Here is a 10,842-nt window from a genome sequence, read left to right on the forward strand (position 1 = left end):
ATAACTGTAATCTTTGTAACTACGTAGCTAAATTCATTTTATGATTGCTTTTTTTTCCTGAGCATATCAGCTGTGCTGTCTGCTCAGTAGCAATAATAATAATAATAATAACACCCCAGCTGACTGGTCACATTTTCACACATAATTTTAACAAAGTTCTCACATGAGCTTCGATTGTGCGCGTAATCAATTGTGGTTTGGACGCATCACGTGATTTACTAAGCTGTGTGTTGTGTATCTGCATAAGTAAGCCATTGTACGTTAGTTCTACGTAATGGCATTGCTTATTAGTCTAATTTTGCACATTTATGCCGCTGTGTATGCTACAGAGGAGTAAGCCAATTTTTAGTGTGGCGGCGCCCGCCTATGTAGGCGCCCGCCTAGCCAATTTGGGGGGCACTGCTTCCTCTACTTTTCCATAAGGAGGGCACGTGCCCCCCTGTTCCGCCGCCCTTGATTTGAATTTTTAGTTGGAAATTTCCGCTCTGTTCAGAGGGTGCAGATCACAAGGGGGTTTGTGCTGCTCCTAAGCACACGTGAACCCTGCACAGCATCTTCATTTTATGCTATCATCTCCATTCCTTAGCACTCTCGCTTTCAAGGGAGGAGTGCTATGATTCCTTAGCACTCTCGCTTTCAAAGGAGGAGTGCTATGATGCAATAATCCCAGGCCCAGTGCACTTGAACTCTGCTCTGCACTTGATGCACTTAATGCATCTGCATTTCACAATCTCCAATCCTTTGCACCAGGGCTGTTCATTGCTGGGGCATCCAGGATGCCCGGGGGACGAGCTCTGTCTTACCCCGACGGCGTGCCAACGGCACGGCCGTCTTGCCCCGGAGAGATGGAGAGACCACCTCCCGGACTCCAGGCCGTTTGGGCCCCCTGGATTGGTACTACAAATGTATGTAGTCCAATGAGTCCAAACTAAAACTGCTTGCAGTTTGTATTTATAATCTTACCACCATCAAAAGAATTCGATTGTGGTAATCAAACGTGCACTGTTAAGTTGTGCTTGACACACGCTTATCGTGTGGTGTGTGGTAGCCACACGCCCACCTGCTCACACGTGCCAGTGTGACGGTCTCTCGATTCAATTCTGTGTGGCCACGAGCTCGCACACTAATTCGTGTGCAGCACCCACTCTAGCCTGTGGCTAGTACGCACAAGGTGGTGTGAACCTTGAAACAGTGCAGGAATGATTCTTGACCAGTCCGAAAGTGGAGCAATCGCTTTGAGAGGTATGTTTCAATGTATGTGTGGGGTTGCGCGCTTATATTATATGTGCACTCCGGAGGCCCAATGACTCCTTTACGATACACCATAACACCTGCACATATTAAACTATCTTCTATATCGTAGCCTTGATGATAGCGACTTTAAACCTTACGCAAATACCCAAAATTTTGTGATACAACTGACACGCGCGTTATTTGGAATCTTGATGGAATTATGTGTTTAACCTTATAATTACCACAGCCAAAGATAGGGTATACTGCATCACTGCTACATAAGGCCTAATTCCTGTTGAATTATTTGTAGTGTAGAAGATTCATAATGATGGCTAGACTATAGATATTATGTACACTATGGGGCAAAAGTTGCTACAGCTTCAGATTTCATGATGGTTTAGGACAAAAGTATTGAGCATAAAACAGAATAAACTACCAATGCATAAGTATGATGTATAGTAGCAACAGTATCTTTCAGTACAATTCCTTCATATTAGCATTAAAAACTTTTTGCACAGGACATATCAAAACTTGTGTCAAGTTTACCGCAAAAATTAAATTACGCGTATACGAAAATTTGACTCTGAGTTACCAGTAGAATCTCTCTTCCTAAGTGATATAAAATACATTTACTACAAACCTCAGTCCACTAGAACCCCTATTGCATCGAGTAGCATCCGAAAAGTAGCTCTCTGGGAAGTAGGTATTTCGTGTGTCCATTCAAATATATGGAGTTTTTGTTACAAATGTTTAACCCACGAGAGCACTGGCAAATACTGTCGCAATCCACATAAATTTCACACCAACCTGTTGCTGCTAGACTGCTCTAAATAATGCTACCTGTTTTAATGGGGATTTCCCCATGTGTGACTTAGAATCATCGCGATAATTGAGCCATGCGCAATCATCAATACGCAATGTATGGGAGTTATTTGCAATCAACGGACTTTAGCCTGCAAGAGCAGTGACTTCCCGGTTGAATTGTGATAAAATTGTATTGAACAAAAGAAAGCTGAAGGTTAGAAATTGTTAATTCCACCCGTTTTTTTTTGGAAAAGTCTAATGTGTAAGGTGTAATGAAACTTTACGCTTTAAAAACATGTGTTTTGCGTACAAAATGTATTGAAATACGCATATGGCTTCATTTGACAAAATGTACAGACTAGTTTTGATATGAATGTATTGTGTATTTACCCTACCCTCTTGTGGTGATGTAACAAGGTGCTACACCTTACTGTGCACAAGATCTATAGAGGTTACTGTATTAACACTGCCTGATTTCCAGGTTACTTGGGTGTTAAATTATGGGATATTCTTTTATTTTAAAGATATAAGAACCAGTTCTAATGGCGTGTCCATCTACCGCACTGTAACACTATGCTAAGATGTTCTGTTTAAAAGGTTTTTCCTATACTTAAACCTACAAACAGAACCTACAGAATAAAGAATAGAGTGAAGGGAGCCTACTAGGGGGTAAATTACAAACAGTGAACACCCTGAACTCAGCAAGTACGAGGTCAGCTGGAATAGGGTGTCCAGAGCTTGATATCTGGAGCCACAAATGCAGATGATTGAAGACTTAAGCAACAACTAACCAAGTTGTATTTCATTTGTAAAATCAGGAGCTGTCCGGCAAGCTCCCCTATGAGTCTTAGCACACTAAAGTCCTTAGTAAGAGAAAGACATGCGAACAAGGGTACAGAGGAAATGAAAAGGACACAACCTGTGCAGGACCAGTACACAAGGCCTTGGCAGTGTCCACATGATATATCTATTGGCTTGAGCCTGTAGCAATCCAAAGTGCTGTAAGCTCAATTTCATTCTTGTTTTCTGTATAAGTATGTGGCTTCTTGTAAATGTCTAGAGCAAAGAACTTCTATAGGTTTAGTAAAGCATGGTACGTAGTATGCAGGCCAATGTGGGAAAATTCTGGCCCTTCTTAGGCTCCACCTCTTTGTTAAAAACAAGGCTGCTGGCGTTGCTGACAAGCGTATCCAGCCAGATATAATCCAACAGGTGCATGGTATGCAGCTAGCTAAAGAGTAGATGTAGGGTGTGTGCCTAGTTTCTGAAATTGGTTTGTGAAAAATGTGCATGTGGTGTGCATGTATGTAGCACTTACAATGTGTGGCCTTGGTAATTAATTTGAATGTATTGACCTGGGTAATAATCCTGGTAAAGTAGAGGAGTGCCATAAAACCTATGTTTGAGGCACTGTTAAACACATAAGTACTAGTGCTGTACACTGGTGTCCAATTAACCAGTTCAGTGTTGTCTAGGTCAGCCAATAACTGGTGAAGAAACCTTTAAACCGGTTATTGCCCACCCACTTGGTAAACCATAAATTACCCCTGCTGATAAGTGTTAACATCATAACATAACCTCAAAGAATGTGTAAATATGTGATTGTAATAACTGTTATTGCTAGACAGGATGTTGATGGTCACTTTGGTGCCACCCTAAACCTTCCAGCAGGCTTGTTGACTCGCATTATGTCTGTCAATATACAAACAAACCAATTAACCAGTTATTGCCAATTATTGGTAGGCAATTAACCAGTGACAAAAATTTTGTAGGTGTACAGCACTAATAAGTACTCTCATATGCAAAACTGGTGGGGTATAGCTCTAACTGGGCTAGTAATCCAGGTCCTTTTGAAGGAACTGTCAATATGTAATTCATAGCCACTAACATGTATGGCGGGTAATAAATCACTGGTAAAATTGTGTAGTTACTTCAGAGAACCAGCCTTACTGTTACTAAAGGCTTAGATATACTACAGTACTTTACCTTTTAGAATGATAAAGAAGTACTTCTACATCAGAATTAAACTGAACTTTATAGCTGAGCAATAGTACAACTATCATTATCATCAAGATAACAGTATCACAATATCACTACCAGTTATAGACAATCCAATTATGCTCTGCATATCTGACTCAATTAGTAAAAACAAATATGTATTATAGTTGTAATCTTTGCGGTGAGGACTTTTACAGTTTCTTCAACTTCAATATCATCATGTTTGCTTCTGTTGTTATCCATGTTTTTGACTTAGCCCAGACATGTGATATATCACAATAGTATGATTGTATATTATTGTTATGACAGTTATGACAATAATCGATAGATCCCAACTATCGCTGAACTTGATGGTGTAATAAACACATTATATACAGCGTGGTGGGAATTAAATAGAATCTTGAGTGAACACTTTCTAGCATTCCTGTAAATATTAGCATTTAGCATGTTATCAAAATTTGTTCGGTGTAAAAGTAGGGATTTTCTCACAGAGTCATGTTATTGTCATTCATATCTCTGTTTGCTATCTTTTATTGCTTGGGTCCCTTCAATGTAGTCATACACTGTTATCTATAGCATAGATACATGTAACACTTTCACACCTCAGATCATAGGAGCCACCCAGGCTACATACGAAAAGTAGCTGGTCTACAACTGGGCAGTAATTATATAGACGTTGATGCTGAAATCGATTGTGGGGATTGATTAATACTCTCGTGATTAGGATGCACAACTTCGATTTCGCTATGAAAACCACTCAGACAGAGAGCATTTTGCTATCCTCGCCATCCTACGAGTTGAAAACATTGGGCAAAGGTGAAAACTAGTGCTATAGCTTATTAATTCATTCGATTGTTTCCACACGTTTTCGAATATGGACACGCCCCCATCACGAAGCTACCACTCTGTATGGAGTACCCACTCTACAAGCAAGCTTACCTGTCTAGGCCTTTAGTGAACTGCGTAGTTTTCCCATAAATAATTCAATAGCACTGATTAAAACAAACTTGCGTAATGAAAATTCTTCATGATATCTCTAGGATATGTCCGTTTATCATAACCGAACGTAACCAGAACGTACTAGCTGCTGACCCATAATCGAAAATTTTAGGTGTGCATATATAATACATCCAGTGGCTGCACTCGTATTGGCTTGGGTGATTGATCGCCCTGCACAGGCTATCAGCCTAAAAAGTGTTACATATTAGCTGAAACACAGGGTATTCGGGTTTTGCCTGATATGTATGCCCTCTGCCCTCGGGCATACATATCAGGCAAAGCCCTCATGCCCGTGTTACAACTATTACATGTATCATGTACGTACACACAACCTGTATACCCAATCTGCATATCTCAAGTTGTTGATGTTTTTGAGTGATCCTCTGGTGGTACATTATAGTCATTGGAGGAGTGGTCACTGTGCTTTGTTTTCTGTAGGAGAATCAATGGTTATCAGTGCAGCTATAGAAGATGGTTAGTAAGGTGAAAGGTCTTTAAAGGCAAGGCAAAACACAAAGGGCAGGTGCCACTTGTGAGTTTTTTTTGTGGTTCAGTTTGGTTGTTCAGAGCATCAGATGGGTGTAGGAATGATTTGTGTGTGTCTGTATGGGGGTCATGTATGTGAATGGCACACTGTTCACCATTGTCAACTTGTCAAAGTATTGTCTGTGGTTCCTCTATTTTCTAAACTTATTCGAACCTGTGCATTCAAACAATTGAAAAGCTTAAGCCCCATTTTTTACCTGCCCTAGTAGGATGGACACCTTAGACAAAATACTATAATACAACAGTCTTTTAGTACTATTTTGCTAACAGAATGTTCAATTGCTTCGTTATTGGGATAACTAATTACACAGTTGCAGCTACTCTGTCTCAGGTATAACCATTTTCCGCTCCCACACACTGGGATCTAATGTATGGTGTTTAGTGTACGCCCCAGCTGAATATGTACCTTTATTTGCCAGACTAATCTTTTTTGTGCCAGCTCATAATTTAAATTACTAAGGGTATTTCCTTTCATAATCTCTCGTTTGCACAATCTTTAGGACCCTTCATGTTAGAATTTGAGATGAGAAGAAAATCATGGATAGGTAACTAGCAATACTTCTTGAGTGCATGTGTATATGTTTGTAGTGTGTACCATATTATCCCAGTTGTGCAACCTTAGCAAAAAAAAAAAAAAACACGTCAGAAAAGCTGTCTTAGAACAAGTGTCAGTAATGGTCCATTTATTCCACAAGAACACTCAGGAGAGTGAAGTAGAATAAAACATTTTGTGCATGACGATAAATGTACATTGAATTTGTATGTGTCAATATCATACTGTATTTGCAGCTGTGATTTATTGTCACTAAGTATTATTATATTACACGGTTCATGTAATGTTCTATATACATCTTTTGTTTCGTGGTACATGAAAGAAGTCATCTGTGTATGTGCATGTATACGTGTTGAAGGATGCTGTTGTATTGATTTCCTATCTGAAGTTGGCCTTTGTGGAGAGGTGGCTTTTGTTATACAGGTGGCAACTAAGACAGGTTCCACTGCATGTAGTTTTCATGTGTGGGTGTGTACTCAGCATTAATGTAAAATGGGTCTCACACACACGCATGCATGCACACAGACTCCTCAAGCCTCAAGTCATCCATAACATGACATTGTAGTATTAAAGCCTATGCTTTTGGAATTAGCAGTTTTGCAGAACTTTTGATGTCTTGTCTAATCTCCAGCTCTTCTAAAGGTTCTTCCACAAAGACAAGTAAATGTTCCACCCAAAGGCTGGTTGTTGGCAGCACACAAGTTCTATCCAATTTGCGATCTACACTACCATTAGCTGCAGGTCTACTCCTGCAAACATGTGCATCACCACTACTCTCCACTAAAGACCTAACATTCAAACTACCAACCAACAAATCCACTATCTGCAAAAATTACACTCCAAACTCTCATGCTAATGAACAGTAAAAAAACTGCAGAAAGATGTAGTTTATCCTGGATCGCAAGCATCAAGATAAGCTTCTCACACACACACACACACACACACACACACACACACACACACACACACACACACACACACACACACACACACACACACACACACACACACACACACACACACACACACACACACACACACACACGTACACAAAATAGTAACGTGGATCAGATTGTGGTTTAAAAGTTTCTGTATAATAAAACCTAGATTTTGACTACTTCTGATTGGTTACGTAATGTTATTATTGCAAGAGGAAGAGGTATTCGGGCTATTATGGTTTCAAGCCTTCAACTGGATTACTAGCATAGTATAGCACTGTAATAGTGCTTCCCGATCATTGAATAGTAGTAAGAATTGTGTACAGATGAAATAAAAATAATTATCTTCTGAGGTGTACATTACTGATTACCAAACGTCAGAATAAACTGAACAGTCATTGTTCTAATCAATCTGTCAATATTAAACTGCTCCCACACTCTACTTCACACGTACACACATTAAGGAGTGATATTTATAGTACATAACGTTTCTATAATAGGCCCAGTTTTTTGGCTTAATATTTGTGCTCTTTTGAAAACATAATACATACATACTCATAGACCTATTGTCAGTTTTCTGCATTCATGCACTGTTGCATAAGCTAGGCTTTTGACACTGCTGTACAGGTTTCCATTGTGTCCTAAAATTTGCATTTTATGGTTTCACACACTGTCAACATTGTATTTCCACAGCTGTTATGCAGATTGGCATCAAATAACCACCTGAAAGATGATTTCACAAAGTGGCAAACGTGGCTATACCCAGCTAAAAGTAGGAGTTCAGACACACATTACAAATGCTCACCTAAAGAAACTGACCCCACTTGTTAAAGATATCACAGATTTTGATGACAGCAATGGTAAGCTGTATAATTGTTGTGCAATAGTGCAGTACTGTGCACAATGCAGTAAAGAAAATTTTTTTTGTATGGGTACATTTTAAGGTGTATGTGACACCACAGTTTAGTATATATATATTATTAATATGTTTTCTTTAAATACCATAGCTGGACGGTTGACAGTTGAGGTGCTTGGAGCTTTGACATACATTCTCTGTGAAAATAAAACCAAGCCCGACCATGAGCAACTGCTAAAATTAACTCCAGTAAGTATTATAGTATGTAATCAATGCATGTATATTAATAAATAATGCATATAGATACAGGTACATTTACATATATTGTTACATGAAAGTACTTGTACTTCTGCAGCTAACTGTCGACTTGGATGGAGTAGTATGTGACATCAAAGAGAAGGTACTATCTCTTATTGCTATGGGAAAGAATTACAGCTACACTTAATAGCTGAAACTCAGCATCTCTTCCAAGTTGATAAACTTGAAGAAGTCCCATTTATGTTGCTAGCTGCATTTTATGGATACAACATACAATACATTATCACTAGAATATAATATATTAAACCAGGCTCCTCAAAAGATGTCAGCAGGGTTCTCTCAGTTTATCACTTGTTTGATGGATATTATTATTATATTACTAGGACTGCGTCACATACAACCAAGTACATACACTAACACGACAACCCCCTAGTAATGCATACAAAGCATAAAGGAGAGAGCTATACACTATTACAGTATTGCATGGAGCAATACATTATTAGCAACATCACCGAAGATAAAAGTTACTCAGCTATGCAGCCACTATGTAGCCAGTAGCTAAATACAATTCATCAATGGTGTGACAATCGCATGGTGATGGGTACACACTATATGCATACACAACCTACAGGAGATGCACAATACTGTAGGAGTATGCAAGTCAGGTGAACCAAGATAAAGGAAGACAGCCAAGCCAGCCAGAGCCTAGTAAGCTAGGTAAAGGCAAAATGTACAAGAATACAAGAAAAATTTTAAAACATACCACGCTCTTTACAATACATTAGTACAAACAGACAACTAAACCAACCAGAGCCTAGCAAGCCAGAAAAAAAATATAAAATACAAGATATATATACATTACAATACAAACATCTGTCCTTGTGCTGCTGGCATGTCAAACCTATCCAGGTGTCTTGCAGACATAGATACACGGAGCGCATCCACTGGCAGCTGGCATGGCGACTTGAGACATAGTGTGCCAGCTGGCAACACTTTCAAACACAGTTGAACAGTAGTTCGTTCGCCATTTGAATTTGCTCGATTGGTAGTGGGTATATCACGTGCTGTTTTGATCGGCATTAAATAGAATTGTCGTACGTTTCTATCACCTCCACGGAAACATTCAGCCATTATGCAATTATCTGTTCATACAACACGGATTCTATTCCCGGTGAGTGCGAAGCCTTAGGCCTTGTAGTTTTCTCAAACATTATTTATTTATTCATTCATTCATTATATTAATGACGTAATTTTAACCGCATTTCGTATTCTTGGTTGTATAATTATTATTACATTGTACTTTACGTGGGAGAATCAAAGTGTTGCCGCGTATTGTATTGTCCATACAGTACTAGTTAGCTTCATAACTGTACTGTATGAGTCATACAGAACAGTCTGACAGTAGTATGCACTGAATTGGGCAAATACAGCACACTTGGACAAATACAGTACAGTTATGCGGAGAATTTACTGATTTAAGGAATGTTATGTAAGCAACACACTGTAAATTGCTAACAAATAGACTTTCGTCGCATAAGATGTTTCTAGGGTGCATTTCAAAGGCAGAGTTCTGAGTGGCATGCGGAATTTTGGGCGGCATGCAAAATTTTTGGATCCATCCCTACTTAAATGGTATGGTACGTACCATTTGATAAACTCTTACTGATTGTCTGATCACGAAGCGACTCCACTAAGAAAGCACGATTGATCATGTGCAAAGACTGTAAACCACTAAAACTAGCCAAGCTAATCCTACTAGTTTGTTCTACGGCTAGAAATAGATTGTATAAACACTTACTAATATCCTGGTCACCAAGAATTGTAGCGGTTTGAGTACTAGAGAAAATCGCTCTGGGCCAGACGACCAGGAAGTACAATATAACACCAAGAGTCAAGAAGAGAGTGTGCAACTCAGTATTGGTCCATGAAAAATGAGCTCGGTAAGTACATAGTGATAATTGTTCCTGTTTGGCCACATTTTATCCAAATTCATTTCAAAGAAGCCTTGCTATGAAGGGATGTCAAAGTATTTTAAGGGCTTCTATCAAAACTCACTAGGCTTCTTTAATATGAATATGGCTAAAACATGGTCACTCTGGACAATTACCACTATGCACTTACCGGGCTCATTTTTGATGGATCAATACTGAGTTAGACACTCTCTTCTTTATTATGGACTCTTGATAACACTCAAAGCACCGCCTATGCTTGTGTTACAAAAAATACAGCACTCGGGGGTGTCTTGAGGCAAATACAGCACTCGGCAAAATGTATTAGCCTCTCGACGCCCCCTCATGCTGCACTTTTCATGCACACGTGCAGCGGTACTTTAACTATAACATTACTGATTCTGTTGAACACCTCAGATCTGCCAGGGATTGAAAACAAGGAAAGAGAGAGTACCAAGAATTGCAGTCAGAATTTGATCATCAAGGAATTCCTTGTTTTTATGATATAGTCTATCATTGAAATAAACATTTTAGGCCACTACTAGCCGGTGTCTTTGTCATCATTTAAGAACTGTGTTAACTATATTCAAAATAAGATTAAGATTTCTAAATCCACCTGTAGAAGGATTTTTGACTTGGCTGCTACTATTTCTATTTCTTCATCAAGAAGAATTTTCATGGAAAGAGATTGCCCTGAATGGTCGGAAG

The 10,842-nt window shown here is 39.1% G+C and overlaps 1 protein-coding gene across 3 annotated transcripts; it reads left to right on the forward strand.

Annotated features, from left to right (window-relative positions):
* The first annotated feature begins 1,069 nt into the window (after nt 1–1,069).
* On the forward strand, nt 1,070–8,529 carry LOC136253190 (uncharacterized). 3 transcript variants are annotated; one of them, XM_066045816.1, is made up of 7 exons: nt 1,070–1,242; nt 5,473–5,566; nt 6,081–6,125; nt 7,765–7,931; nt 8,079–8,176; nt 8,283–8,327; nt 8,376–8,529. In XM_066045816.1, exons 4-7 carry the CDS (start codon nt 7,802–7,804, stop codon nt 8,433–8,435), a joined length of 333 nt encoding a protein of 110 aa, XP_065901888.1. In that variant the 5' UTR covers nt 1,070–1,242; nt 5,473–5,566; nt 6,081–6,125; nt 7,765–7,801; the 3' UTR covers nt 8,436–8,529. The 3 variants fall into 3 exon arrangements, with proteins under 3 accessions (XP_065901888.1, XP_065901889.1, XP_065901890.1); XM_066045817.1 differs by lacking the exon at nt 6,081–6,125; XM_066045818.1 differs by lacking the exons at nt 5,473–5,566; nt 6,081–6,125 and having other exon boundaries at nt 8,376–8,525.
* Nucleotides 8,530–10,842: the final 2,313 nt, after the last annotated feature.

The sequence above is a fragment of the Dysidea avara genome, chromosome 4 (genome assembly GCF_963678975.1).
Source record: "Dysidea avara chromosome 4, odDysAvar1.4, whole genome shotgun sequence".
NCBI lineage: Eukaryota > Metazoa > Porifera > Demospongiae > Dictyoceratida > Dysideidae > Dysidea > Dysidea avara.